Source organism: Panthera pardus, unplaced genomic scaffold (assembly GCF_024362965.1).
Source record: "Panthera pardus isolate Hobbes unplaced genomic scaffold, ASM2436296v1 HiC_scaffold_8, whole genome shotgun sequence".
NCBI classification, from domain to species: domain Eukaryota; kingdom Metazoa; phylum Chordata; class Mammalia; order Carnivora; family Felidae; genus Panthera; species Panthera pardus.
The window spans coordinates 61,148,813-61,176,373 of NW_026527013.1; the positions used below are offsets into that span (position 1 = coordinate 61,148,813).

The 27,561-nt window shown below is 59.1% G+C and overlaps 2 protein-coding genes across 4 annotated transcripts; both read right to left on the bottom strand.

Moving 5' to 3' along the window:
- Window positions 1-9,427: 9,427 nt before the first annotated feature.
- On the bottom strand, window positions 9,428-11,825 carry MYL7 (myosin light chain 7). 3 transcript variants are annotated; one of them, XR_002080343.2, is made up of 7 exons: window positions 11,595-11,825; window positions 11,280-11,393; window positions 11,065-11,140; window positions 10,736-10,840; window positions 10,279-10,363; window positions 10,083-10,131; window positions 9,428-9,577 (listed from the first exon to the last, which is right to left on the bottom strand). XR_002080343.2 is itself a non-coding variant. In XM_019450900.1 (7 exons), exons 1-7 carry the CDS (start codon window positions 11,808-11,810, stop codon window positions 9,476-9,478), a joined length of 741 nt encoding a protein of 246 aa, XP_019306445.1. In that variant the 5' UTR covers window positions 11,811-11,825; the 3' UTR covers window positions 9,428-9,475. The 3 variants fall into 3 exon arrangements, 2 of the variants coding, with proteins under 2 accessions (XP_019306445.1, XP_019306446.1); XM_019450900.1 differs by having other exon boundaries at window positions 10,285-10,363; XM_019450901.1 differs by having other exon boundaries at window positions 10,285-10,363; window positions 11,606-11,718.
- A 1,897-nt stretch (window positions 11,826-13,722) lies between these two features.
- GCK (glucokinase) lies at window positions 13,723-27,112 on the bottom strand. The gene is made up of 10 exons (XM_053897616.1): window positions 27,065-27,112; window positions 22,064-22,226; window positions 21,388-21,542; window positions 20,329-20,448; window positions 19,275-19,370; window positions 19,044-19,143; window positions 16,923-17,106; window positions 15,890-16,045; window positions 15,134-15,367; window positions 13,723-14,854 (listed from the first exon to the last, which is right to left on the bottom strand). Exons 1-10 carry the CDS (start codon window positions 27,110-27,112, stop codon window positions 14,710-14,712), a joined length of 1,401 nt encoding a protein of 466 aa, XP_053753591.1. The 3' UTR covers window positions 13,723-14,709.
- Window positions 27,113-27,561: the final 449 nt, after the last annotated feature.

A 27,561-nucleotide genomic window follows, 5' to 3' on the forward strand; every position in this document is an offset into this window, starting at 1 on the left:
GAGTGCAGACAAGGGCATTTTCTTTCCATCAGAGAGAGAGAAGACGCAGAAGTGAGGAAAGGTACACAGGCCAGTCCAGGCATCTTGGGACAGAGTCTCGTCAGATGTCATCCGTGTGGATTCCAGACAATCTGCACTTTCAGGCCACCACACGTAGCGCAGGGCCAGTCCCGAGAATCCAAGAGTCTATTCCTGGGAGTGTGTCTACACAAAGTTGCTCAACAGATCCCGATAAGGGTCTTTCCAGGAGGGTTGAAGAGTCTGTCTGGAGGTGTCTCTTCCAACAGATGAAATCTCCAGGCTGCAAGGTGTGAGGCTTCCGGCATCGTCTCCCAGGAGCGCACCATGAGGGGGGCTCCATAAAAAGCAAGACTATTTTAATTGAAGCAGCTAGGCCTTTGCGATATGAAAGTATATCACCTTTTACGTCAACTGTGTGTCAGAGGAGGCAGAGGCCAAGTGTACTGGATGTCCTGTGACAACCTCAGAGTGTGAGAATCTGTGAGCTCCGAGGGGGTAGATCCCAGATGTAGAGGACCAACAGCAATGCTTTAGGCCACGGTATTTGGAAGGTCTTTACAAATTTTGCCAATTGAGTCTTAACAGTGCTGTTAGTGCATTTTATTAGCCCTGAAGATTGAGGATGTATGCACAACAGAAGTATTGTAAAACCAGTCAGACTGCAATGAACTCATCAAGGCGTCTGGTAAAATGGGTTTCCTGCTAACCATAAAGGGGGTTCCCTAGGTAGGGGGTTATCTTTGCTAATAAAACTTTGGCCACAGAACAGATGTTGGCCTGTCTACAAGGGAAAACTTCGGTCCAGTGAGAAGGCAAAGCAAAAATGACTAAAACATATTGAAGGGAAAGCTGTATGAAATCCATTTGTAAGAACTGGTTTCTCTGTATTTATACTTTGGGCAGGTGGGACAAATGAGGTAGACACTTGTCATGGCCTTATTCAGACATGCCCATCAGCATTGGTTCATGAGTGCTGTCATTTTGTCACTAGAACAATAATAGTTCAATGCATGTACAGTGGTAAGTAGGATTTTTAGCATTTCTGGGAGGGCTGGATTGTTATTTGGTCTAAACCAGAGTTCCCTCTCTCTCTCTTTTTAATTTTAGAAAGAGAGTGTGTGTGCACTATTGGGGGAGGGAAGGAGAGAGAGAGAGAGAGAGAGAGAGAGAGAGAGAGAGAGAGAGTCTTAAACAGGCTCCATGCCCAGCATGAAGCCCAACGTGGGGCTCAATCCCACAACCCTGACACCATGACCTGAGCCGAAATCAAGAGTCAGACTCTCAACTGACTGAGCCACCCAGGCGCTCCCAGAGTTCTCTTTTTATGGATCCAAAAATTATTAGATTCCCAGTATTGTTTTTCCTTTTCTGGGGCCTGTTTTTGGGCCTCTCTTGTCACTTTTTCCAAGTGTAAGAGAATATCTCTCTGCACTGTGACAGAGGCTTGGCCTGAGAGCAGTGTTTTTGGCAGAAATATCAGTGGGGTGGTTCACTTTAGCCTCCGGGGAGTTGAGCCAGAATGCCCAGGAACTTTAATGACAGAGCCAGCACAGCATGGAATCTACTAAGTTTTGCATATTGGAGCCATTCATAATTTGATCCCGTTGGAGGTAAGGACACCTTGCTATTTCCATAATATTTCATATTTAATATTTAAATCATTAAAAATCTTCATTGGTTGGAGGAGTTTTCTATACATTGTCATGGGGATTCAGAAGGCAACCTGTCAGCACCAAGCAGTTGTGAAGGGCTTCATCCAGATCCAGATGTAGCCCTCACAAGATCAGATGCTGCAAGTATCAAAACTGAGTTTGAGCAAACTTACAGTTTCCTTGGGAATTTTATGCCCTTTAAGGCCAAAAATTTTTCTTTTTTAACTTTTTTAAATGTTTATTTATTTTTGAGAGAGAGAGAGCAGGATCAGGGGAGGGGCAGAGAGAGAGAGGGACACACAGAATCCCAAGCAGGCTCCAGGCTCTGAGTTGTCAGCACAGAGCCCCACACGGGGCTCAAACTCATGAACTTGAGGTCATGACCTGAGCTGAAATCAAAAGTCGGACGTGACTGAGTCCCCCAGGTCCCCACAAGACTTAACTTTAGAGGGGCAGGGAGGGACTAGGGAGGGATTCAGAGGAAAAGGGAGTCTTGGCAGAAAGAACAGAGCACAGTGGCCCCGGAGGCGGGGCTCTGGCAAAAGGTGGCCACCACTAGCCTGCAGACAGAGAAGACAGGAGGGCAAAAAAGCTCTCAGAAGCCTTTCTGACTTCTTTCCATTGCTTGCCTCAGTTACTTTATAAATAGTATTTTGCAAAGAGGCAAACATAGAATCCTGAAAATATTTAGAAGCCTCAAGGTGTCATCAATTAAAATAGGCATCCCACCAGGCTCCTGGACAGCTCCATCGGTCAAGCTCAGATCATGATCTCACAGTTTGTGGGTTCGAGCCCCACATCGGGCTCTGTGCTGACAGCTTGGAGCCTGCTTCTGATTCTGTGTCTCCATCTCTATCTGCCCCCCCCCACACACAAAATAAACATTAAGAAAAATAGGCATCTCATTCAGCCTTTTTTTTTTTTTTCGTTTAGAAGCTGTGGCTTTCTAATTTAACTTGGAGGAAAACAAGTTTAGAGAGATTGCAGGTTCCCCATAACTGAAATTCTAAATACTGAGCCCTGTCCATGGCAAGGCCTCTCCTTGCTGAGGCCCATGTAGGGAGGGTCCCAGGGGCCGGGCAAGGCCAGCAGCAGGAGCCCGGGCTGTGGAGGCCTCTGTGCAGGAGGCACAGAGGAGAGGAAGGTGAGGCTTGAAGGCCCAGACCCAGGGCACACAGCAGGTATGCCCCGGGCCAGGCAGCCAAGAACATCCATTCCCCAGAGCAGGGCCTGAGGCAGGGAACTGGGTCCCAATCACAAGTCACAGGAACCAGCTAGAGGCACCCAAGCACAGTGTGGGTGTCATCACATAGGCACAGGTCTGCGGATGAAGGGCAGGCAGGACACCCCCTTCCATCTGTCACCTGGCCTGCACTCCCCCCCCAACCCCTACCTCTCTGTCCCCCACAGACCTGCTGCCTCTGCTCTGTGTCCCTCTGGAGCAGCGGCCACCCCAGTTCAGTCGCCAGTGGCCCATGGCAGGGTCTCATCTCCCGAGAGGACCATAGCAAGGAGGGCCAGGATGGAACCTGGCGGGAACTGGAGGTGGTCCAGCCCAGTCAGCCATGGGAGGGGGCCACGGGGGCCTGCCCGAAGCCGGGGAGAGGGGTGCAGAGTGGGGGAGGAGGAAGAGGAAGCGGAGAGTCAGAAGGGGCCCTGCGAGAGGGGCAGTGGAGGTGATGCTGACGCAAAGCAGGGCAGGCTGGAGCGACAGAGTTCTATTTCGGTGCTGTGTATGTCTGCGTGTCAGCAGCACATCCCTGTGGGGATGGACCCCAGATGGTGAGAGGCCCGGCTGCAGGCAGGAGATCAGGGGGGTTCTGGACCCCTGGGGTGGGGGAGACGGTTACCGAAGGGCTGCTGTTTGTCCTCATCAGGACGGAGCATAAGACCTTGTGTCACTCTGCTGCCATATCACAAGCCGTCCCGAGTCTTGCTGACTTAAAGCCACAATTTCTCATTTCTCATGGTGCCAGGCAGCCCACTATCTCTTCCCGCCTGAGCTTGGACGTGGCCACTGGACTGGGGCTGGGGCCCAAGAGTTCAGCCTGAGGTGGGAGGGTCCACGCTTCTCCTTCCTTGAGATTTTATCTTGGGCTTTGTCTCGGCCTGGTGGCCTCTGGCTTCCCTGAAGCCACCAGGCTGCTAGAAGCCAACAATCTGCCAGCCTGGACTCCCTTTGGAGAAACAGGCCGGGCCTTCTGATAGGAGCAGCCCCAAAGACAACTGGGCACACTGTATACCTTAACCACCATGCAGCCTCCCTGCTGCCTTGAGGCCACCAAGTTCCGTGGTCTTGCCACTGCCTCCTTTTGTGCTAGGAAATTGTCAGGTCGCCCAAATAGACAGCACAAGAGGCTGACTGGGCACCAACCAGCCCATACCCCAGGCCATCCGCACGTCCCAGTCTGCACATTTAGTCAGGAAAATGAAATCAAGTGCTAGGTGGCGCCCGGCCCTGTGGATATGTCCAGTGGTCCCCAACTGAAACTAGTGTTGCAGGGACTTAGTCTGGGACTTAGATCAGTCCTCAGAAGAGGAGGCTAGGAGGGCATGGTGGGCGCTGTCAGATGTCCTCATTTTCAACCCCCGGGTGTCTGTGGAGCCTGGAGACATCGGGGCTCACAGACCCAGCATGTGGGCAGGCTGTGCGGGGCCTCCCGTGACCCGTTTCGCTCCTGGCGAGGGAGCCCCAGACCCACAGCCTCAATGGCCATTGCTCTGCTCTGGGCTCCGTCTGCACAAAGATCAAAGCAGGTCAAACCTGGCTCAGCCGCCTCCTGGCTCTGTGTGGTCTTAGATGGGTGGCTCAGCCATGCGCTGCCTCAGTTTATCTGGGAGTGGGGATAGCGGTCAGACGGTACTGGTCGGGACCAGGTTCTGCTGTAAGGGTGAGAAAGTCCAAATATCAGGGCTGTAGTCACACCAGAGCTCACTCCTCTTTGTGTTGGATATGAAGGGGGGATCTGGGTTGTGTGGTGCCTCCAGGCGTTGGGGACCCGGCTGGGTCCTGTGCAGGAGCCCTACAGCCCCAGGGGCCACATCCAGCTGTGTTCCAGGGACGGAGGTGGAGGAGGGCACACATCTGTCTCTTGAGGACAAAACTGCTCCACGATACAGGTCTGACACCCGCTGGGTCACACCTCCCAGCAAGTGGTGAGCCTGAGAAGTGTGCTCCTTGCTCTGGGGCCAGAAGCTCACCAAGGCACGTGGCACACGCCAGCAGCCTCTCCCGCACAGATGAGGAAAGCGTACCGCTGAGGAGGAGTGGGGCTGGTTCAAGGTTGCTCACATGCACAGGGAGGGAGGCTGCAGGCTGACCCCCGGGGGGCCTTCTCCAGTGCAGGGCCCCTGTGCCTCCATACCCCAGCCTTTCAGGCCTCGAGAGTCTAGAAGGCTCACGGCAGAGAAGAGGCCAGTGTACTTAGACCTATTATTTACTCGTCTCCCCACCTTACTAGACACGCCTGCTTTCAGAGCAAAGCACCAGCTCTGCAACACCCCCCAGACCCTCCCGCCCAAACTGGAGAATGGAGAGGGTCCAGGCTTGAGGAGGGGTGAGGGGGGCTGGGGCGACCGCCCAGAAACCTAAGCACCGCCCACACCCCCGAAGCAGCTGCACACCCCGTCTTTATGGTGGTGGAAAGAACTTGTGAGCCGCCACCAGCCAGCCAGAGCGGGCCCGGGTGGGAGGACACGGGGCAGGGGACGTGGCCCAGGCTGGGGTGGGGGGTGCTGGAGGGACCCCAGGATAAAATGGGAAGCAAACAGGCCAGGCCCACACAGACGGAGCTGCGCTGGGTGGACACGGATGGAGCTGCAGGTCCCCTGGGAAGGCAGGGAACCAGCCACAGGAGTCCCGAAAGAAGGACCGGGTCTCTTACTGACTCAGCACTCACCCAGAGCTCATCACAGCAGTCCCCTAAGAGATCCCCCAAGCAGGTCTTCTCCGTTCTCCACGGAAGCGGCTGAGCTCAGGGACCTGGCTTTGCCGATCACCTTCAACTACACTCCCGTCTTCCTTCCGAAGTGGGCTTGCTGCAGTCCCCAGCACTGATGCTCCTGCCCTCCCAGGAAACTGGAGAGGGGGCTTCCCGTGTTGTGAAACTGGCAAGAGGCTTCTTAGCTTTCAAATAGATGGACGCAAAAAGAGGTCGAGGAAGAAGGTTCAAGTTTTCTTGCCTTCACAGGGTCCCTGCCTGCCACTACTCCGGCCCAGCAGGCCACACTGGCTCCAGGGCCCTCCTGAACAAGTGTTTGCCGGGGTCTCTTGAGATTCTGCGTTTCCAACCACCAACCCCCTCCCGTGAGGCCTGGGCTGCTGCGGGGATGCCAGGCTTCGCATCTAGGGTCTGCAGGGTGTTGGGGGAGACGGCGCAGTATTTCTCTGTGAACCCCTGGAGAAGGAGGAGGAAGGGGCCGGAGCTGAAGGAAGTTCCCCCAGAGTGGACATAGTCCCCATGAGAACAAGAGGCTGGAAGCCTCCTTCATGGGCTCCAGCTGAGTGGGCTGTGGGTGAGGTGTGGGGGAGGGGACCGCCAGGACCAGGGAGTCCAGGACATCTGCAGATGGGGCCCTGCCCCGGGAGGGCGGGTTAGGAAAGAACTGGGGCAGGTGGCTGCCGACCCTGAGTCCCTGGGGTGTGCATGTCCCATGTCCGTGTCTGGCGAGGTGGACTGCCTGGCAGAGGCAGGCAGGACTCACAGGCCCAGCCCACCCCCGATGCACCTGTTTTGCTCCACCAGACTCGGAACACCTTAGTGTGGGCTCTGCTCTCTGCAAACAAAACCCTCTCTCCTTTCTGCCACAACACAAAGATTCAGCTCTACCCAAATGAAACGGGCTTCGTTTGGGCTCGGTTCGCAGAGAGCTCTGGCGTGACCCCTGTGTGCTGGGTCAGAACCCCAGCTCCTGAGAGACCACAGGCACATCACACAGCTGGCTCAGCAGTGTCCAGTGGAAAGGGGATGTTAGCCAAAGATGGCTAAAATCTCCTCGTTGGGGCGTCTGGGTGGCTCAGTTGGTTAAGCGTCCGACTTCAGCTCAGGTCACGAGCTCACGGTTTGTGGATTTGAGCCCCGCGTCAGGCTCTGCGCTGACAGCTCAGAGCCTGGAGCCTGCTTCAGGTTCTGTCTTTCTCTCTCTCTGCCCCTCCCCCACTTGTGCTCTGTCTCTCTCAAAAATAAACAAATAAAACATTTTAAAAATTTATAAAATCTCCTTGTAGCCACATTAAGGAAGTAAAAAGCAAAAGGTGAGATTGATTTTAGTAACATTTGTCTCCAACCCAATATATCAAAAATATTATCATTTCAATACGTAATCTATGTGCAAATCATTAATGAGATATTTTATGTTCTTTCTTGTACTCACTCTTCAGAACATGATCACATCTCAAGTCACACCATGTTTTAAGTGCCCAACAGGCACAGGTGGCCGGGGCTACCATTTCAGACAGTACCGTGTCTCTCGTGCGCCAGGTCTGTTCTCTGTCTCTGCTTCTGTGCCTTCCGCGTCTCACACACACACACTCTGCTGTCAGGTTACCCCAAGCTAGTTCGTGCAGGCCGTTTTGGTGCAGAAAGGACGAACCTTACCAGACAACGACACCGGGGGTGGGAGCAGAACCGCGGCTCGCACACAGAGATAAAACAAGCCTTGGTCAAAGGTTTTCTGTGCCCGTTCTTCCACGAGGAAGCCACAGCCAGTTCAGAAGAAGAGCCAAGGAGCGGATGCTCGTACACCTGACCCTTGAACAGCGCAGGGCTGAGGGTGTGCCCCGCAGCCGGAAATCCATGTATGACTTGTGACCCTCCCCAAAACTTAACCACTGACAGCCTACTGTTGACTGGAAGCCTGGCTGATAACGTGAATAGTCGTGTAACACGTCTTTTGTGTGTCGCATGTATTATATGCTGTGTTCTTGCAGTCAAGTAAGCCTGAGAACGTAAAATGTTCAGAAAATCATGAACAAGTGGGTATGTGGGGCGGTCCTGTATTTGTTGGGGAAACTCCATGTGTAGATGGACCTACACAGTTCGAACCCGTGTTGTCCAGGGTTGAGGGTGCAGTTCACAGATGCTGGCAGGAACTTGCTATTTTATTTTATTTTTTATTAAATTTTTGAAAAAAGATGTTTATCTATGTATTTTAGGAGGGGAGGGTGGGACAGAGAGAGGAGAATCCCAAGCAGCCTCCACACGGACAGCACAGGGCCTGACCTGGAGCTCAAAACCATGAAACCATGAGATCAGGACCTGAACCGCTATCAAGAGTCAGATGCTTAACCAACTGAGCCACACAGGCGCTCCCAGAACTTGCTGTTTTAATAGGTGCAACGATGGCTTCTTCCTCAGAGGAGGAGGGGGGCCCTTTGTTCTTCCCCTGGGTCACGTGTTTCTCTGTGTCTAGGGATGGGAACCCTTGGCCTTGCTGTAGGTCATCTACACCTTACAGAAGACAACAAGGTCACAGGGGCCCTGCTGACCAGCACCTTTTTGAAGGCACTGTTTTTGGTCCCTTGCATCTTTTACAACTTTTCTCTGCAGAAGCTTGACTTCTGAAATTACCCCTTATCTTTTGATATCAGTCTGCTGAACAAGCAGGACTCGTGCGAGAGTTATAACACCTGCTGGGCTGTGTCTCCCGCCATCCCTGCAGGCCTGGTCTCCTCATGAAGACGGCAGTTCCACGACTCCTGCCATCACTAATCAGCCATAGAAAGTGCTCTGCTGACTTTAAATCTCAGGTCTCAATGTCGTAATTACAAGTGCAAGTCCCAAATAAAAATAAAAACTGAACACTTCTCCAGGGGAAAATGGCTTTCCTCTTGCTTGCTGCCTGCAGGGAGGGAGTGTGATCAGCTCCTCCCTCTTCCAGCACCCCAGCTGAGGGCTGCAGCCAGGCTTGCTGGAGGGGGCGGTTCAGTGCAAGCCCTTGCTTGGCCCTTCCTGTCCCCCTGCTGCCCTCCAGTTCCCAGATGGAGGCATGACCCCCGTGCCCCCAGCCCATTTTCTGCACATGAGGTGGGGACCAGACACTAACAATCCCTTCCAGAGAAAAACTCTCCCTCTCTCCAGCCGCCTGACCCTTCCCCGCCCATCCCCTCCCCCCTCCCTGCCCTGCCAGGAGACATGAAGCCCGTTCTGGCCCCTGCTTCCTGTTATGGAACCTCTGCATTTCCAAAGTGAAGTAAGTCTATTTCCAGATGGGTTCTCAGTGCCTTCCACACAGAGCCCAGCACACCCAGCACACATGCACACACACACACACACACACACACACACACACATCCAGTACACTCAGGCACACATGTGCACACACATACCCAGAGCACATGCATGCACACACACACAGCACACACATGCACACACACATGCACACACACGCCCAGCATACACGCAGCACACACAGAGCACACACATGCACAGGGAGGCCCACTTGAGCCAGCACACAGAGACAGGGTCTGCCCCACCAGCAGGACCCTCCCAGAACATGGCTGAGCGGCCTCAGGATGCTGAGTGCAGGGCCCGCCGTGTGGCTGGTTCGGGACTGGGAGGCTGTGCCAAGCCCACAGGTTCCTCTCCTAGAGGTGTGGCCTATGTGTCCCCATCTGTGAACCGGGCAGATGATGGCTCATAGTCACAGAACTGCATGGGGCACCTGGAGGTGAGCTGGCAAAGTGCCTGCCTCATCTCACAGACCCCTCCTGCCTGCCCCCACCCCATCTGTCACAGAGAGGCCACCACAGCAGGTCTGATTGAAAACAGCATTTATTGTGGTGACCCTGGGGGCTGCTCTGCTCACTCCTCTTTCTCATCCCCATGGGTGATGATGTAGCACAGAGACTTGTAGTCGACGTCCCCCGCCAGGTCCATGGGCGTCAGGGCGAACATCTGCTCCACCTGGGGTGGCAGGGACTGGTGAGAGGCAGTCCATCCAGCGAAGCCTGGTGGGGGCCGACCCTTCACCCCCCTCCCCACTCCCAGGGCTGCACTTTGGCCCTACGTCTCTTCAGCTGGGAGCCCCAAACTCTCAGTTAATGTTTTCTGCTACCTGACCGTGGGCAGACTAGGGACACAGGCGTGGAGGGTGGGGGCCCGAGGGGGCCATGGGGATGCCTCCCCTCCCTTCCCCGTGCTGCTTGACACTGCACGGACAGAGGCTCTTCCAGATGCCAGTGCTGCTCTCTCGTGCCCGGGCCTTTGCATGCACAGCTTCTCCGGCCCAGGACACTCCCATCTAACTCCATGCCTGTCACCCTTGGTAGAGACAGTCCCTCCTGCACGGAGCCCTGCTCTAGGCCCATGAGGGTGGGGGGTCCGCAAGGCCTCCCCCGTGCCCTGCGGGGCGAGGACCCTGTGAAGGGGTCGGCAAGGGAGGGGTGTCCGAGGAACCAGGAATCCTCACCTCAGCCGGAGAGAACTTGTCTGCCTGGGTCAGGAGAAGCTGTTTGAACCTGGTGGGGGAGAGCCGACAGGTGGCCTGATGAGGGGGACGAGGTTCCTGTGGCCCAGGTGGCCACCCCCAAGGCAGAGAGAGCCCCACAGTACAGGCGGGGGGTCACCCTCACCTGGGCCTCACCCCCTGTCATCCCATTGCTCACACTTACTCATCCTTGTTCACCACGCCCTTGCCACTGGGGTCAAACATGCGGAAGGCGTTCAGGATGGCTTCCTCAGGGTCTGTCCCTGGGAGCCAGAGGGAACAGGTGAGCACCCACACCCCCAGCCTCTCTGGCCCCACCAAGGAGGAACCGGGGGGGGGGGGCGTCATGTCCCAGAAGAGGTAGGAGCATCCTCCCTGATACACAACATCCCTTGGGGCTCAGGGATGCTGGGCGGGCCTTGCGGGCAGGCCTGGCCGGGAGACTAGGATCTGGGACTTAGGAGTGGAGGCTGAAGGCACATTTCCCAATTCCAAGTCGGGAGCTGGGGTGAGCAGTGCCCATGGGTCTGGGGTGCAAAGGAGGACTCCATATCCTCTGGGTGGGCAAGGGCCAGCGGGGGGGTGGTCCAGCTGAGGTCTGGGTGGGGTTCAGGCAGACTCCAGGCCTGGCTCACCGTTGAGCTTCTCCCCGAAGAGCGTGAGGAAGACCGTGAAGTTGATGGGACCCTTCCCTTCCTGCAGCATGGCATCCAGTTCCTCTTCCGGGATGCTCACCTTCCCTGGGGGGGTGATAGCCACAGGGGTGGAGAGGGCCAGGGAGGGAGGTGCCCTGGAAGGAAGCTGGGCCCAGTGGGGGTGGGGCAGGGGAGGAGACAGAGGGGAGCAGAGGCGAGAGCAGTGGAGAGTGAGGGGCCTGTCCTTTCTCAGTGGGCAGGGGGCTCCCACTGACCCAGCAGCCCTGGTAAGAGCAGGCCCAGGGTGGGGAGAAGGGGGAGGTGCTCACCGAGCTGGGAGTAGGTCTCCCGAAGGTCTGACTTGCAGATGATGCCATCACGGTTCTGGTCAATGCAGCTGAAGGCCTGCGAGGTGCGGGGCAGAGTGTCTAGGCGGGAACAGCCCCCACCCAGGGAGGGCCGGAGGCAGGAGGGTCCTGGATGGCGGGCATAGTAAGGACAGGGGCCAGGACAGGTTCCAGGCCACTGGGGGTACAGCACTTACCTCCTTGAATTCCTGGATCTGGGCTTGTTCAAACATGGAAAAGACATTGGAAGAGCCTCGCTGGGCCTGCTTGGCAGCTGCGGCCTTGCCCCGGGTCCCCGCCTTCCTGCTGGCCTGCAACACGTGTGTGGGGAGAGGCCCCCGTTTCCAGGTGCACCCCCAGAGCTCCCAGGAGACCCCAGGCCAGGGCCCTCTTCCTGTCCCCAGACACCACCTCTCCAGGCCCAATGTGGGCTCCGTGACACCACCACCCCCAAACCCCTCCTGTAGCCCAAGGACAGCACCTGGGAGTCTGCTGGCCTCTGGCGACCCTACCTGACACTCACCATCCTCTCTCTGTGGCCGCCTGGTTGCTGCAAGGGGCCCACAGCCCGTTTTATGCCTCAGCCTTATCACCTGGAGCACCAAATAAGGACAGGAGGAGAGGACAGGCCCAAATTTGGTAGCCCTGCCTGGGCTGGGGGAGGACAGGGCCCCAGGCAGATTCCAGCCACGTTCCTGGTGACCTTCAGGCCCCCTGATGTGTAACATCCGGGCATGTACCCATCAGCAGCAACGTCTCCCAAGGGCAGAGCTCACAGGCTCCTGGCTGTCACCACTCTGGATGCTGAATGAGGTGTCCCCGCTGAAGGAGAAGTCTCCCCTGTTACCCTACTGCAGGTCCAGCCCAGAACCTGCCCAGGCCAGGAGGACAGGAGCGCTGGCCTGGGGCCTCTATTGGCTTGGGAAGAACAGTGTGTGGCTCTGAGGATGGTCTCTGGCCTGAGCCCAGGGACTCCCAGAGGTCTGGGTGAGGATGGCTGGTCCTGGCCTCTGGCTCGCTGACAAAGGGGCAGAAGGCAGCCCTGAGCTGGCTGTGGCCCCAAACAGCACTTGCATGTGATGCTCTTGGAGCATGGTGCCCTACCCGGACCCCAAGTACCCCCTTGGACCCCCATGACAGCGGTCACAAGCCCTTCATGTGAGGCTCCACTGTGGAGCCGGAGGCCTGTCACCCTCTTCTCTGCCAGAGTTGCAGCCTCACCGGCTGCTTCCAGGCCCAGGGCAGAGAGGGGCTGGGGGCTGGGGCCTGTCTAGAACACAAGTTGGGGGTGCACTGTCTGCCCGCCACCTCTACCCCAGAACCTGGCTCTGCCCCTGGGGTGAGGGATGCAAAGAGGGCAGCTGCTGTGGCAGGGATCCGTGTCAGTCCGCCAGACCCAACGCCCCTTTCGTGTAACAGTAACTATTTTATAATTCCTCCCTGACGATAATGAAATTCATAAAATATATAACCTACTTGCAAAGAAAACTTAAAAAATCAACAGGACGCCCTGAACTGCACTGTGAAGAACAATTAGGAGGTAGTTTACACTGACACGGGTCCAACATGCGACTGCGGGGAGAGGAGCAAGTGGTAGTGATGACAAAGTGACTGGGTGACGCTCCTGCAAATTCTCGTGCGTGACTCCAATTCAAGAGAACTGAAAGGGCCTGGGGCTTCTGGGGGGCTCAGTTGGTTATGCATCCAACTGTTGACTTTGGCTCAGGTCATGATCCCACATTTCCTCAGATCCAGCCGTGCTTCAGGCTCTGTGCTGACAGTGTGGAGCCTGCTTGGGATTCTCTCTCTCCCTCTCTCTCTCTCTCTGCCCCCCACTCACGTGGGTGTGTGCGCGCTCTCTCTCTCTCTCACACAATAAATAAACTTTTAAAAAAGCTTAAAAAAATAAGAGAACTCAAAGGCTCTGACCAGTTCCACATGAGACATCTGGGAACACAAGAGAACATCTGGACGGGGATGTGACAGCTCCCAACCACAGCTGCAGGCTGAGTTCAGAGTGAAATAATAGTCTTTCCAGATTTGCTGGTAGCTCCTGTCACTGAAAAGCGAGCATATGTTCTAATCCTGTAAATGCGTTTGTAGGTAACCGGGCTAAGGTGAGAGTCGGCAGTGTCAGGCCCTGGGCTCAGCTAACTCAAAACAGGCCTCACCCAGGAGCACTGCAGGCACCTCAGCAACCCCTTCCCCCCTCACCCCATCCCTGTCACAACCCAAGTGGATCCAAGGGGATCCCTGCAGAGACCGGCCGGAAGCAGGAGCAGCCCAGCCCACTTCCCAGAGCAGTGCCCTGGCCCCTAACTCCTCGAAGCCCCTCCCTGGGGCTCTCAGACACCGCAGAGCTGCTGAGTGACCAGAGACAGTGGGTCCACACCCACGTCCCCACAGGCAGCCAGCCGGGGCAATGCAGAACCTACCCCCACCACCCGCCAATGCCACCTCATTTCTAACCCTTAGGTCTGTGTGTCACTGCACACTCCCCATCACGGCCGGGGGGGGGGGCGGGTGTGAATTCCAAGACATACCTAGGCTTGCAAGTGTCTGTGTGCATGTGATCAGGTCTCCCTACTGTCCCACAGCCAGCATGCACAGACATCAGAGAACACTGGTCAAGGCCATGTTCTAAATTTTTACAACTTTTATTTAAAAAACCACACAGTCCCAGGTTGGGCATGAGAGGTTGGTGTGGCACATGGAGGTCTGGTGGGAAGAGGGAGGCCTGGGGTCCCTGGGTGCTGAGTGCTGCCTGAGGTTTCTCTCCAGGCCAGCCCCATGGGAGCTGAAGACTCCATCACAGGGGTGCTCCCAGGCCTGCCGGTGGGTGGGAGTGTGGGGGGCTCCTCTTCCTCCTGGGTCCCTCTGGGCAGGGGCTGTAGGGGCTCTGTGTCTTGCACTGTGAGGGTGCATCCCAAAACCACAAACCACTGGTGGATGGCAGTAAGACAGCACAAAAGCCACCATCTCCAGGCCTCAGGGACAAGCTGCCTCCACTGTGGAACCAGTCCTGGAGCCCGTCCTCTCCCACTTCCCAACCCCCACCAGGCAGGAAAACAGCCAGGCCCGGGTGGCTGGCAGCCTGGGACCCCTGTGGAACCCGGGTCTAGGTCCATCCAGGTCAGCAGGGCTGCATTCCCAGTGGGCTGAGTCCCCATGCCACCGCAGGGTCCAGAGCAGGGCCCACGGGAGGCTGACATGGCCAAAGGCGCCAAGAGGCAGGCAGTGCAGAAATGCAGCAAAGTCCTGAGTGAGCAGCTCCCCTCTGTGTGGGTCCTTGATTCCAGCAGGATAGGTGGGGAGTTTGGGGGGGGGGGGGGTGGTCTCCATTCCTGCTCATCTCATCTCCCAACCCAGTCAGGGTTGGTGGCTGTCCCACCAACTGCCTCTGAGGCAAGAGGCCTGCCCTGGGCGCTGCAATTCCCCGCCCCCTCCTCCCTGCGGGCCTTTCCGCATCTTCCAGGGTCACCACGGGGATAGGAGGCGAGGCGTCCAGGTCCTTACAACGAAGAGACCTCCTCACTGGGCCAGGCTGGGGGGCTCCTGTGGGGAGCGAGTCCCCAGGAGCCCAGGTCCAGCGAGCCCTGCCTCCTCCTTGCCTCGTGGCCTCTGTCGTCACTGGCCCAGCATGCAGGCCTTCTTACAGGCCACCGCGGACACCAGGGCGGCGCCTCGGCCGCTGCCTTCCTCCGACTCGATGAAGGTGATCTCGCAGCTGGGCGTCAGCCTGCGCACGATGGCGTGGAACCTCTCCTTGAAGCTGAGCAGGGGAAGCAGGGCTGGCGCCCCCTGTCTTTGCACTCCCGAAACGCCGCCCCCCCCCCCCCACCCCGCCTCTTCAGAGCAGCTCAGCTTCAGGGTGCGCGCAGCACGCGGAGGGGGTAAGCCTAGGGGACCCTCCCTCCCTCCTCGTCTGGGAGACGAGAAGATAACCCTTGAGTCCCGGGATAGCTCGTTTCCGCTTGCATCGCGCCCTCAGGACGCGCACCCAGGAGGGCCGCTGGGGCCCGACGGGAAGGGCGGACGTGCGCGCGCTCACCTGGGGTGCAGTTTGTACACAGAGCCGTCCACGCCCACGGTGATGCGCATCACGTCCTCGCTGCGGCTCTCGCGCATGCGGTTGATGACGCCCGCCAGCCCCGCGGCGCACATGTGCGCGGCGCGTGTGGACACGCTCTCGCAGGCGCGGCGCACGATGTCGCAGTCGGTGGCTGAGGGCCTCAGCCCCAGAGTGCTCAAGATGTTGTAGATCTGCTTGCGGTCGCCCGAGTCGCTGCGGGGCAGGGGCGGCCGGAGGGGAGGGCGTCGCAGGAGGGTCGCTCGGCCCCGGGCCGGCCCGACCCCGACCCCGGCGGCGGCGGCCTCTACCCCTCCCCTGCCCACCTCACCCAGGCAAAGCGCTTGGGGCTCGGGCTCCGGAGAGGAGCGGGTCCGATTCCATCAGGGACCAGCAGTAAGCTGGTCACTGCGCCTCTCTCTAAGCCCAGGGTCTCCGCTCTAACCTTGGATACACAGGCGCGCCTCGGGGCTGTTGCGTGGATCAAGTGAGACGACGTCCACGGCGGTGCGGAGCCACAGAGGGGGCGCGTGGGTCGCATCAGCTGCCCAGGAGTGGGCTCCACTGCGCTCCCGCCCCCAGACCTCGCCCCCTGCGCCCCGCCCCGAGCCCCCTGCGCTCCTTGCGCCCCGCCCCTGGAATCCTGCCCCTAGCCCCCTGCTCCCCGCCCCCTGGAGCCCCGAGCCCCCTGCGCCCCGCTCCCTGGATGCCGCCCCGAGCCCTTCGCGCCCCGCGCACCTCTCCACCTGCGACACGAAGCGCGTCTCGAAGGCGCCGCGCGTGCGCAGCTGCTCCGAGGCCTCCCCGCGGAAGAGCAGGTTCTCGTCCACGAGCTTCAGCAGCACGAGCCGCACCAGCTCGCCCATGTACTTGCCGCCGATGAGCTTCTCGTATCTGCACGGAGGGCGGCCGGGTCATCTCCCGCAGCCGGGGGCGGGGCGGGGGGGGGGGAGAGGGTGCGGTGCTCAGCTGCCCCAGGGAGGTCCCCACGCGCAGCCACGAGGAGGGCCAGGTGGGGCACTTGACACTGCGTGCAAGTCCGGGTTCCTACCTGTTCCCTCATTTATCAACCTGGGTTTGGAGCCTCTGCACCCTGCCCCTCGGTCCAGCCCCTCTGAGGCCCAGGCATCGTCCCACGCTCACCGCCCAGTACCGGTGTGGTTACAGAAACTCGGGCGCGGAGGGACTGGTGACCCGCCTGGGGCCTCGGCCACCGCTGGCGGCCCTGGGCCCTGCGCCCTGGTGTGCGCAGAGCTGGCGCCTACGTGCTCCGCATTTGTGAGCCTGCGTATTTTCATCGGTAAGTACACTGGGTACGACTGACAGAGCGGAGGTCATGAGGGCCAGAGACGAAGCTCAAGAATTAGGAGAGCAACGACTCAGGCTCTGTGCGGCCGGTTTAGAGCTGTCCAGGCTACACCGCAGCCTTCTGCGAAACCCTACTGTGCATCCTGTGAACGTGAACAGAGGTCTACTCTGGGGAACTCTGGGCTGAACCCGTTGCTTGGGGGTCTCAGAGCCGCCCTATGCCAGTGGTCACCTGCCGGCCGGGGGAGAGCCCGGCTCATCCGCTCACAGCCGCTCTTTCTGCGGACTAACCCTTCACATCTCTACTGTTCCGGGTTCACAGGGTGCGTGTGAGCCGAAGGAGAGAGGAGCCAGCTGGCGAAGGGATGGTCGGTTTGATTCCCCCCACCGCCCCCCGAGTTGTTTAAAAACAAGCCCGTCATCTGCCTGCAGGGGCAGGACGAGGGGGAGGGGTAGTCCTTACAGCTGCTGCCCAGGGTTCAGGGAGTTCTCGTCCACCACGCGGTCATACTCCAGCAGGAACTCGTCCAGCTCTCCGGAGTCCCCGAAGGCGCCCCACTCGGTGTTGACGCACATGCGGCCCTCGTCCCCTTCCACCAGCTCCACGTTGTGCATCTCCTCCATGTAGCAGGCATTGCAGCCTGTTCCTGTGGGGGGCGCGGGGTCAGGCCCCCCCCCCCGAACCCGCCTCTCCACCCCCACCCTGCAGGAAGCCCCCTGTGGCCGGGTGTTCCGGGAGCCCTCAGCACCCGCCACTGCATTGCACGCCTTAATGGAAAGGCGGCTCTCCCAGGCACTAGAAGACCTGGGTTTGCTGTGTGACATGGCACAAATGAGGCCACTTCTCTGGGCTTGTTCCCCTTCTTCAGGAAGGGATGGTGACATCTTCTCCTCCTATTACCCCAGGGACTTGGGAGGACTCCATGAAATGTGTCCAAGGACTCTGCCACCTAGAGGTGTGTGGGGTTATGGTTTTATTCTGTTTGTGCACCAGCCTTGCTTTTCGGTATTTTCCCTGCATGTGCTTGAGCTTCTCTGGGCCCTGTTTTCAGGGGCACTCAGAGGTGAGTAAGGCACAGCCTGGGCCCCAGGGAGCAGCACGTGGGTTACTGCACATGGCGCTGGTTCTGGGATTTGTAATTTGCAGAGTCCCTTGCAGAGTGAAAAGGTGGTGTCCTTTGGTGATAAATTATCAAGTTGCAAAATGGTTTCTGAGGGTGACTGTATGGGCGGCACGCCCCTAAAGCCATCAGGGACATCATCTTAAATGCTAGTTGGTGGAGCTGCCCAGGAGGAATGGGGGCCCAGTGATGCAGGCCCTTCCAGTTTTTTGTAGGAAAAAAACCAGAAACCCAGACTTTGATGTGCATTATCCCGATTTTTGGACTCTGGTAATTATCATAAACATATTTGTTTTGGTTTGGTTTTTAGAGAGAGAGCATATGAGTAGGGGAGGGGCAGAGGGGGAGAGAGAGAAAGAGAAAGAGAATATGTCCCAAGCAGGCCCCATGCTTAGTTCAGAGCCTGACGCCTCTGGGATCAGAGTTGAGGTTCAAGCAACTGAGCCCCCCAGGCACCCCACAAACATGCGTTTAAGCCCTGAGCAGAGTGTTTGCAGGGTGGTTGTGAGCACAGGCCCCCCTCTGCCGTCTGTGCTGGGCAGCAGCTGCAGGGCTCAGGCACCAAGCCGGGTGTCCTGGGGAACTGTGCCCCCACTCAGCTGCCCTGGGCAGCTCCGAAGGGGAGAGCCAGGACAGTGGGTTCCTGCAGCCTCTGTTCTGTTGGTGAACTCAGAGGCAGCTTGCCATCTGAAAGTCAAGAACGGAAGCAGAAGATGTGAGAAATAAAAAGAGGGACGAAGCGGTCAGGCTGCAGGTGAGGACGTGTGTATGGCTGGAAGTGGGTTCCTGGGGGCATAGACAAGCTGCAGGTCTGGCTCTGAAGGGCCCAGTGAAGCAAACAACTTTGCCACTGACTTTCTGGGGACCCAGAGCCTGGAGGCTGCAGGACACTCGAGTAGCCTGTGTGCCCAGTAGATAAGTAATCAAATGGGATTGATCCTCAGCAAACACTCCTGAGGCCTCAGGAACTTCTGGAAAGTCCTGAGGCCGGTGTGGAAGGCCCACTGGGCCAGAGCTGCCTCCACTCCCGGCACCGGCATTCACTTCGGGGGGGGACAGGCCGGCTGCTCTGGGCCACAGGAAGACCGTCCAGGAAGGGATGACATCACTTGTGCTAACCCTCGTCCACTTGGACAAATGTGTCCCGTTTGGTCGATTTGCCAGACAAGGTGGTGTGATTAAACCCTGATGAGCCCTGCAGATGTATAGCTGCTGTGCCGTGCAGTGCTGTGCATCAGCAGTGAGCACTGGCTGCACCCAGGACACCCCTGCATCTCCCCGAGACCACCCCAGACCCTGTCACCTCTGGGGTTTCTGCCTGGCACAGGGGCCCTGCTCTGACCATCACTGACTGCTCAGTCCTCAGGCCTGGAGACCAAGGCCAGCAGGGGTGCACAGCCTTGCTCTGTCTCTCGTGGAGGCCAAGGCCCCCAGACAGGGCAGGGCAGGGCATGGATCCTTACCCACAATCATGCCAACCTCACACCGGCGGTCTTCATAGTAGCAGGAGATCATCGTGGCCACAGTGTCATTCACCATCGCCACCACGTCCATTTCAAAGTCCTGCCAGGAGGCACAGAGGCAGCAGTGATGGGGCTGGTGTCCAACCAGGTGAAGGATGCCCAGAAGGCCCTCCCTGGCATCCTGGCCTGAGGGGAGGGGGGTCCCAGGTCAGTCACGGGCAGCCACCTCACCCCTCTCCGTTTGATGGCATCACGTAGGAGCCCAACGATGTTGTTCCCTTCTGCTCCTGAGGCCTTGAAGCCCTTGGTCCAATTGAGGAGGATGCCCTGAGGGAAGAGGTGAGGTCTTGTGGCTCCTGATGGACACTGGGGGCAGGGTGAGGATCTCCCGCTGCACAGTGCAGGAAACAGGCTCCAAGCGGACCCATAAGTTTGAGAAGCGTTCTCTATGAGTATTTCCTATTTCTGCAAGGCTGGGTTCCAGCCACTGTGACAGTGTTTATACTGTCAAGCCCAGAGGCATCCTCCCAGAGTAGGGATGAGGTCCTGAGGAGAGCAGCCCCATATGGAGCTGGGGTTCATGTCCCCCAGGACGCCCCCTCAGGCATGAGAAGGTACCATCTGGCCCTTGGTGTGCTGTGGGGAGGGGGCTTGGGAGACCAGCATGGGATGCCGTTCCTGCCGGAGGTACTGAGCTGGCTTGTCTCTGAGAGGCTGTATGTGTGTGCAACATGTTTACACTTGATGTGTGCAACTTACATGTGTACACATGTAGTTGGTGTGTGTGCACCTGTTCAGGGCACACAGTTGATGGGTGTACGTATGTATGATGTACACACGTGTGTATGCACGTGTATAACCAACATGTGTTGGTGTGTACGTGTAATTGACCTGCGTGTATATGTGCGTGTATGGTTGATACGTACATGCGTACATAGCGTCTATAATGCACGTGTGTGTATACTTCACGTGTGTGCACGTAGGGGAAGCCTCAGCCCATTGTGGTGCTACACAGCTGTGCTGGTGTCTGGCGGTCTGTGTTTGAGCCCCAGCACCGCCTCCTGAGCCTGTCTCCTGATCTCTGATGGGTGATGGTGCTGCCGGCCTGTAGGGCGCTGGGGGACTAAGGCAGACAGCATCAGCCGTGTAACCAGTTCCCAGTCTCCCGAAAGGTAAGTGATGGAGCCACGGGTTGGACCAAGGCTTTTCCCCAAAGGGGGGCTACACGTGAAGGCACGGTGGGGTTCATGGGGGCCCTCCGCCCCTGGCCCTGCACCTGCCCCACCTTGTCGATGTCCTCATGCCTCACAGGGAAGGAGAAGGTGAAGCCCAAGGGCAGCTTCTTGTGCTTCATCTGGTGCTTGTCCAGGAAGTCGGAGATGCACTCAGAGATGTAGTCAAAGAGCTGGAGGACACACAGCAAACTGGCCGTTGACCATGGGAGAGCTGGCCGCGGGACCCCTGCTGCGGGACTCCTGCCCAAGGCCGCGCACTGTCAGCCTGTCCCTCCTGGCGGACCCAGTGACATCCAGCCGCAGACTCTGGACAGAGGCACAGCCCTGGCCGTAATGCTGATTTCTGTCTCCACCACCCACTGGCCTCCAGCCTGCCTGTGTGGGCCTGTCTGCAGCACTGGGTATTGCCCCCTGCTGGCAGCTGGGGCTGCAGGAGGCATCCACACCATCCCTGCTGCCTTGTTTCACGTCCAGTCCCACAGCATGCAGGGGTGTGGTGAGGCCCAGGCTGCCACGGGACTCCTGCCTTGAAACCCTCTGCCTCTGCCCACCTCCCCCAAGGGCTCATTGTACTTCTGCACCCTCTCCTGAGTCCCCCCACCATGGGCAGACGTGATGACTGCAATCACCCCACTTGATGTCCATGCTGGTGGAAGGTGATGGGGTGACACATAGGGAGACGGCAGAATGGGCTGTGTGCCCATTGGAGGGGCGTGTTCCCGCAGCTGCTGTCACATGTCTGGCCTTTCTGGAAAACTGGGCAGGAATGTGACCTGCTGGGGCCATGCCTGGTGGCCACTCAGCCCCCTCCCTGGGCCCTCTGAGGCCGAGTGGCTCTCCTGCCAATAGGTGCCCCTGCCCCTGGTGGACAGGCAGGCCGTCCTGCCAGGTCGAGGGAGTGCTGAGATCCCAGGCAGACTTGATCCCAGCCCCTGGCCCCCAGCTCCCCAGGCCCCTGACCCCCAGTCCCCTGGTCCCCATCCCCAGTCCTCTGGCCTCCCAGCCCCAGCGCCTTGGCCCCCAGCCCCACGGGCCCCTGGCCCCTGATGCCCAGCCCCCACCCTGGCCCCCCAGCCCCAGCCCCCCAGCCCCTGCCCCTCACTGCTCACCATCTCAGCAGTACCCGTCATGGCGTCCTCGGGGATGGAATACATCTGGTGCTTGGTCTTCACGCTCCACTGCCCCTCTTCGCCCTCCCCCACCTTCACCAGCATCACCCTGAAGTTGGTGCCGCCCAGGTCCAGGGAGAGGAAGTCCCCAACTTCTGCAGCCACAGGGAGAAGCACATCAGCCTCTGGGTGCCAGCCGGCAGGACCCCAAGACCAGGGAGGGAAGGAGAGGAGGGCAGGGTGGGGCTCAGAGGAACTGGACAAGGGGCTGCTGGCGCCAGGCATCTGGGGATCCCTAGAGTCAAAGGTGAGCTAGGGAAGTCAGTGGGAGTCCCCTGCCTCGGACCAAAGTCATGCCAAGCCCAGGGCCCAAGTGAAGGCCTAGTGAAGGGCCCAGACTCAGGATTGGGCTTGGGGTTCCCCCCACTGACCACAGAGAACCGGTTTCTCGTTATGAGATGACAAAAACAGTTTTCCTGAGGTGGGGGCAGGGGGCAGTTATCCTGAAGATGCAGGGCTGGGCTAGTGGAGCCGTCCTGGGCCTCTGGGGACAGTCCGAGCTGTCAGCATGTACTCTGGCTGCCTCTGCCCCCTGGGACCAGGGACAGCCGCCTCCAGGTGAGGAGCTACCAGCTCCCCAGTGGGTCCCGCCCCTGCCTGTCCCGGGCCTCAGTACCGGAGCCTTCCGGGGTGGAGCGCACGTAGGTGGGCAGCATCTTCACACTGGCCTCCTCGTGGGTCTCCAGCCGCAGGCCTCGCGCCATCTCCTTCTGCATCCGCCACATCACCTTCTTCAAGTCGGCCTCCTGCAGCTGGAAGTCGGCCAGGATCTGCTCTGCCTGCGGGGGTGGGGGTGAGAGCAGCTGGGGGTGGTGAGAGCAGCTGGGAGGGTGAGGGCAGCTGGGGGCGTGAGGGCAGCTGGAGGGGGTGAGGGCAGCTGGAGGGGGTGAGAGCAGCTGGGGGGTGAGGGCAGCTGGGAGGTGAGAACAGCTGGTGGGGGTGAGAGCAGCTAGGGGGGTGAGAGCAGCTGGGGGGGTGAGGGCAGCTGGGGGGTGAGGGCAGCTGGAGGGGTGAGGGCAGCTGGGGGGCAGTGAGAGCAGCTGGGAGGGGTGAAAGCAGCTAGTGGGGAGAGGCAGTTGGGGGGTTAGAGCAACTGGGGTGGTGAGAGCAGCTGGGGGGTGAGGGCAGCTGTGGGGGTGAGGGCAGCTGGGGGGGTGAGGGCAGCTGGGGGGGTTGAGGGCAGCTGGGGGAGGTGAGAGCAGCTGGGGGAGGTGAGAGCAGCTGGAAGGTGAGAACAGCTTGGGAGGTGAGGGCAGCTGGAGGGAGAGAGCAGCTGCGGGGGAGAGGGCAGCTGGGGGGCAGTGAGAGCAGCTGGGAGGGGTGAGAGCAGCTGGGGGAGAGAGCAGCTGGGGGGGAGAGGGCAGCTGGGGGGCAGTGAGAGCAACTGGGAGGGGTGAGAGCAGCTGGGGGGAGAAAGCAGCTGGGGGGGAGAGGCAGTTGGGGTGTGAGAGCAGCTGGGGGTGTGAGGGCAGCTGGAGGGGTGAGGGCAGCTGGGGGGAGAGAGCAGCTAGGGGGGAGAGGCAGTTGGGGGGGGTGAGAGCAGCTGGGGGTGAGGGTAGCTGGAGGGGTGAGGGCAGCTGGGGGGGTGAGGACAGCTGGAGGGGTGAGGGCAGCTGGGGGGAGAGAGCAGCTGTGGGGGGAGGGGTAGCTGGGGGGAGAGAGCAGCTGGGGGGAGTGAGGGCAGCTGGGCGAGTGAGGGCAGCTGGGGGTGCAGGGGTCCCACACGCACCAAGGGCCTCCCTCACCCTCCAGCCCTGGGTCCCAGATGAAAACAGCAGAGTTCCAAGAGCAGTCCCTCAACACATGTGGCCTGAGGGATGCCGAAGGGTGGGGTGCAGACAGGGCAGCCCCCCTCGGTACTGCAGATGCCTGCCGTGGGGGGAGGAAAGTGCCGCCCAGGACAGTGAGTGGGACATGGCTGCAAGAGCCTGTTGGGAGCCTGTCTGGCGGCCAGCAGGCAGCTGGCATTACCGCCAGAAAGCTCTGGTCATCCTGCCTCTACGAATCCATGCCCAGGACTGAGGGGAGCAGTGTGCACGGAGGCACAGGTGTAGCACATTCGAGGAAGGCAGTGCCTCCCCAGGCCCCAGGGACAGCCTGTGACTGGGCTAAGCCGAGCACAGCTATCCTATGCCCTTTTGCTGGGGATCTGGTTAAGCGTCAAGCAGGTGGCCCAGTTCCAGCCAATGACAGGGAGAGAAGCCTGGCTTTAGCAGGACCGTCCCTTCCTGGAAGTCAGTGCCCCTCCATTCTGTGAATGCAGGTTTGTAAGGGTGTGATGACTGGCACCAGAGCAGCTGCCCTGTAGCAAGGCGGAGGCGAGGCTGAGGGAAGAGCTGTTGGCAGACCACCCATGGTGGGAAGAGAGGCAGGGCGGCCCCGCCTGAGGGGATCGCGGATCTTGGCTGACTCTGCACCCACCCACCTCCAGGCAGTGATGGGGGAGCGAACACTGATCACCGAAAGCCGCAGTTAAGGCAGGGCTTTCATTCCCTGTACCCGACAGCATTTCTGATGGACACAGACCCTTGCTTAGGGACCGTGTCTCCTTTCGAGTGACATTCCCTTAGGACCTTAGAGTCTCCATACTTAGAGTTTGAGCCCAGGGAATGTCACAAAGGGATGGGGCTGAATAAATTTTGTGACTAGACACAGAACCACACACCAGTGTTTGCAGGGCCATTTGCAGCTCCAGGCTGTCCCTGCCCGAGGCTGTCCCTCCAGGGCACAGCGCTAGACGCCCTCACCGCCCTCACTGCCCTCACCGTTTGGGAAGCGATCCAGGCGCGTTCACAGAGGCCTGGGGCTACAGTCTCGCAAACATAAAGTGCCAGGAAGGTATAGAAGCATTAACATTCGCAGAATTCTGCCAACACGCCGTGCCTGGAGCTGAGTGCACCACATAAGCTGCCTCCCATCCCATCACAGTGTCACAGCACCAGTGTCACAGCATCAGTGTCACAGCATCACAGAGCACGGGGAGCAGCCGCCAGCAGTTGCTCATCTTCCAGATGGAGCAAAGGCTCAAAGAACCTCAAGTGCAGGTGCGTCAGCCAGCTCGCTTCCTGGCCAGCGCCCGAGGCCGCACATGCAAGAGCTGCTGTCTGAGGCCCTCAAGAGGCTGTTGGATGGCTCCCCGACACAGAATTGTCCCAGGGACCGACTGTAAGACATCGCAGACTCCGTGAAACAGAGGCAGACCCTGCACAGGTCCAGCCTCAGGCCCTGCTGGGCCGCGTCCCGGCCCATTTGCTGTGACACCCCCCCACACACACACTCGGCATGGCTGGAGCCCGGTACAGGAGGGGCTTTTCACCCTCTGTGTCCAGGCCCACCTGGCTCCCTGCCACTGACATCGGGGGAAACCCCAGCTTGGCCGGCCGGCTTCTAGGTCCTCTAGAAAGACCCTTCTGTGGAACCCCGGAGATCACAGGAAGTCACACACCTGGTCAGAGAGCAACCTGGACTTACTAATGTTTCATTCCACCCAGCAACTTCTGTCCAAGATCCCGTTCTGCAACAGCATGGTGCTTGGCCGGCTGGGACTCTAGAAGACCCCATGTCACCCGGACCTTCCTGTCCCTGCCGTCCCTTCCTAGACACCACACAGCAAGGAGGGGGACAGTGCACAGCAGGGAGGGGAGGGGACAGTGCACAGTAGAGGGGACAGTGCACAGCAGGGAGGGGAGGGGACAGTGCACAGCAGAGAGGGGAAGGGACACCACACAGCAGGGAGGGGACAGCCCACAGCAGGGAGTGGACAGCCCATAGTAGGGAGTGGATACTGCACAGCAGGGAGGGGAGGGGACACTGCACAGCAGGGAGGGGATAGCACACAATAGAGGGGGATACTGCACAGCAGGGAGAGGACAGAACACAGCAGGGGAGGGATGGGGACAGTGCAAGGTAAGGAAGCCCCTTGTCTGAGGGGGAGTCAACCCGTGAGGTGATGTTTGTTCACTACAGATTCCATTCTGTAAATAAAGTTGCATCAATGTGGGTTTCATTTGTCCAGTGCAATATTCTCAAAAACTTAAATTTGCTGCCAACGTTTAAATACAGGCACTTTCCCAGGCAAATCTGGATTTCTGATGGCATTTCTGTAACTGTAGGTCTTGGGGAGGCCACTGCTTGGGCAGGGTGTGTGGTGTGGAGGCCCATGTCTGGCAATGTGGGGCATGTAGGGAACATGGGGTCACCTGCCCTTGCAGCATGCCCTGCCCAAGCTGGGCACTGCAGGGTCCAGCACTGTCCATACCGCAGGACCGTGGACATTTATTCCCCTGTCCACCCTGCTGTGTTCATTCCTTGTTCCTGGGGGTACAGGCTGGGGAGGGATGCTGGGAGGGTCTGTGGCAGTGGTCCAATACTCTGGCTGGCCGCAAGCTGACACTGGCCTCCAGCTGACCTTGCCTCTCACTGTGGGAGGTGCACACCCTTCAGACGTATCAGGGCCCGCAGATGCCACATGTTGTCAGCACCCAACCCTGACAGGAGGGGCTCTGACCTGCGCAGCCCCCTCCACCCTCAAGGCTGAGTGTCTGGGGCACATGGGTGGGGCTCAAGTCATGGGGTGGGAGTCTGCCTCACAGACCCCTTGGGAACATCCCAGACCAGGCCCTGCTCAGAGCTTCTGCAGTTCTCCCTTATCCTGCAAAATCACCCCAGGACCCAGGTACCATAGGGGTCCCTGTTCTTACAAATGAGGAAACTTTCCCCAGCCCACGGTGCCAGCCGGGGGCCCACCTCCCCACCCCACTGGGCTGCTTCCTGCCCGATTTCAGGGCCCAGACCCCACTACAAAAGTCTCCTACGGGTGTCATGCTGCTGTCAGTCACACTGGCTTAAAAGACTTGCCTGAGAAAGTCATGGTTCTGCCTGAGAAGCTCCAGGAAGCTGCCTGCCCCTCCAGACCCAGCCTTGGGAGAACAAAGCTCACACAGAGCCTGTCCCCCTTTTCCCCACAACTACCACCCACCCCCTGCTTGCGAGGAGGCCACAGGACACATCACTAGGGCTCATGTCTATACCCAAACATGGAGGAGGGAGGGGGGGTCTCTTGCTGATTGTCTCCCCCACGTTCCAGGCAGTGTTTCTGGTGCCCTGGCCTGGGCTCTGCAGGAAGACAGACTGCCCAGTGCTCTCCGACTGGGGGGCATGTCCAACTGGTTCTTCTGGTCCTCATGGTAGGCCTGGGACTGGCACTGGGGATCCTTTTCCTCAGGAATATGTGGGCAACTGGCCCAGGGTTGCCCACTGTGTGTACAGCCGCCGAGGCCCCACGAACACAGGGGCCAGGCTGCAGCTGGACACGTGGCAGGGCTCCCACTGCCCTCCAGAGAGCTGGGACGGGCTCAGGGACCTCAGTCTCTGACTCTCAGGGGCCTACAGTGGTCTCAGCCTGCTGGCACAGGAGCAAGTACTCTAGAGACCCCTCCTGGCGAGTCTGCACCATGGGTGTCAGGATAGGCAGTGACAGGGCCAGTGACAGGCACAGCTGCCTCTTGGCCCAGATGCCTCCTTCCAGGGGCACAGCACCACCTGACGTCTGCTCTGCTGAACCCATTGCCCTGTGTGCCCCAAGGAACCACCCTCGTGGCTCTGGGATGACCCTCACCAGATTCAAGGGCATCTGGGTCTGGCTCCTCGTGGCATCCATTGCCATCTCTCCGAGGGGCCAAGAGGTAGGATTTTGGGGAGGTGGGGACACCCTTACCTGCTGAGGGGCAGGGAGGGCAGCAGCCCTGGAGATTGAGGTCCACCTGGGCATGTGTGGGCCACCTTGCCAGAGAGCTGCCCTCAGCAGACTGCCCGGGGCTTCTGCACCTACTGAGCCCAGCAGGCAGCTGCTGAAATATTCTGCCCACTGCCACCAGGTCGGTCAGGGCAGAGGGCAAAGGGGGCCTGCTTAGGGTCAAGGCTGACAACAGGCGTGGGGACAAGGCCGTGGGGCGGTGTCCACGCCCTCTGCACAGTGGTGTGGGGATTAGCTGCCCAGTGATTCTGGGGAGGGGACAGGACTAGTCCATGTGGCCTCCAGTCCTCAGATGTGCCAGGGCTGGTGGTCAGCACGCTGGGGGGCAGGAAACCGCAGTGGAGAGCCCCACACACATG

Excerpts from the sequence above, each read along its gene's own strand:
- MYL7 (XM_019450900.1), bottom strand. The coding sequence starts at position 11,810 with ATGTTACACATCAGGGGGCCTGAAGGTCACCAGGAACGTGGCTGGAAT. Across the intron at positions 10,841-11,064 it reads GGAGACCTACTCCCAGCTCG|GGAAGGTGAGCATCCCGGAA; the intron begins GTGAGCACCTCC and ends TCACCCCCCCAG. Across the intron at positions 9,578-10,082 it reads ACAAGTTCTCTCCGGCTGAG|GTGGAGCAGATGTTCGCCCT; the intron begins GTGAGGATTCCT and ends CTGCCACCCCAG.
- GCK (XM_053897616.1), bottom strand. The coding sequence starts at position 27,112 with ATGGCAATGGATGCCACGAGGAGCCAGACCCAGATGCCCTTGAATCTG. Across the intron at positions 21,543-22,063 it reads CTCCACCCCGGAAGGCTCCG|AAGTTGGGGACTTCCTCTCC; the intron begins GTACTGAGGCCC and ends CTGTGGCTGCAG. Across the intron at positions 19,144-19,274 it reads ATGCCATCAAACGGAGAGGG|GACTTTGAAATGGACGTGGT; the intron begins GTGAGGTGGCTG and ends GCCTCCTGGCAG.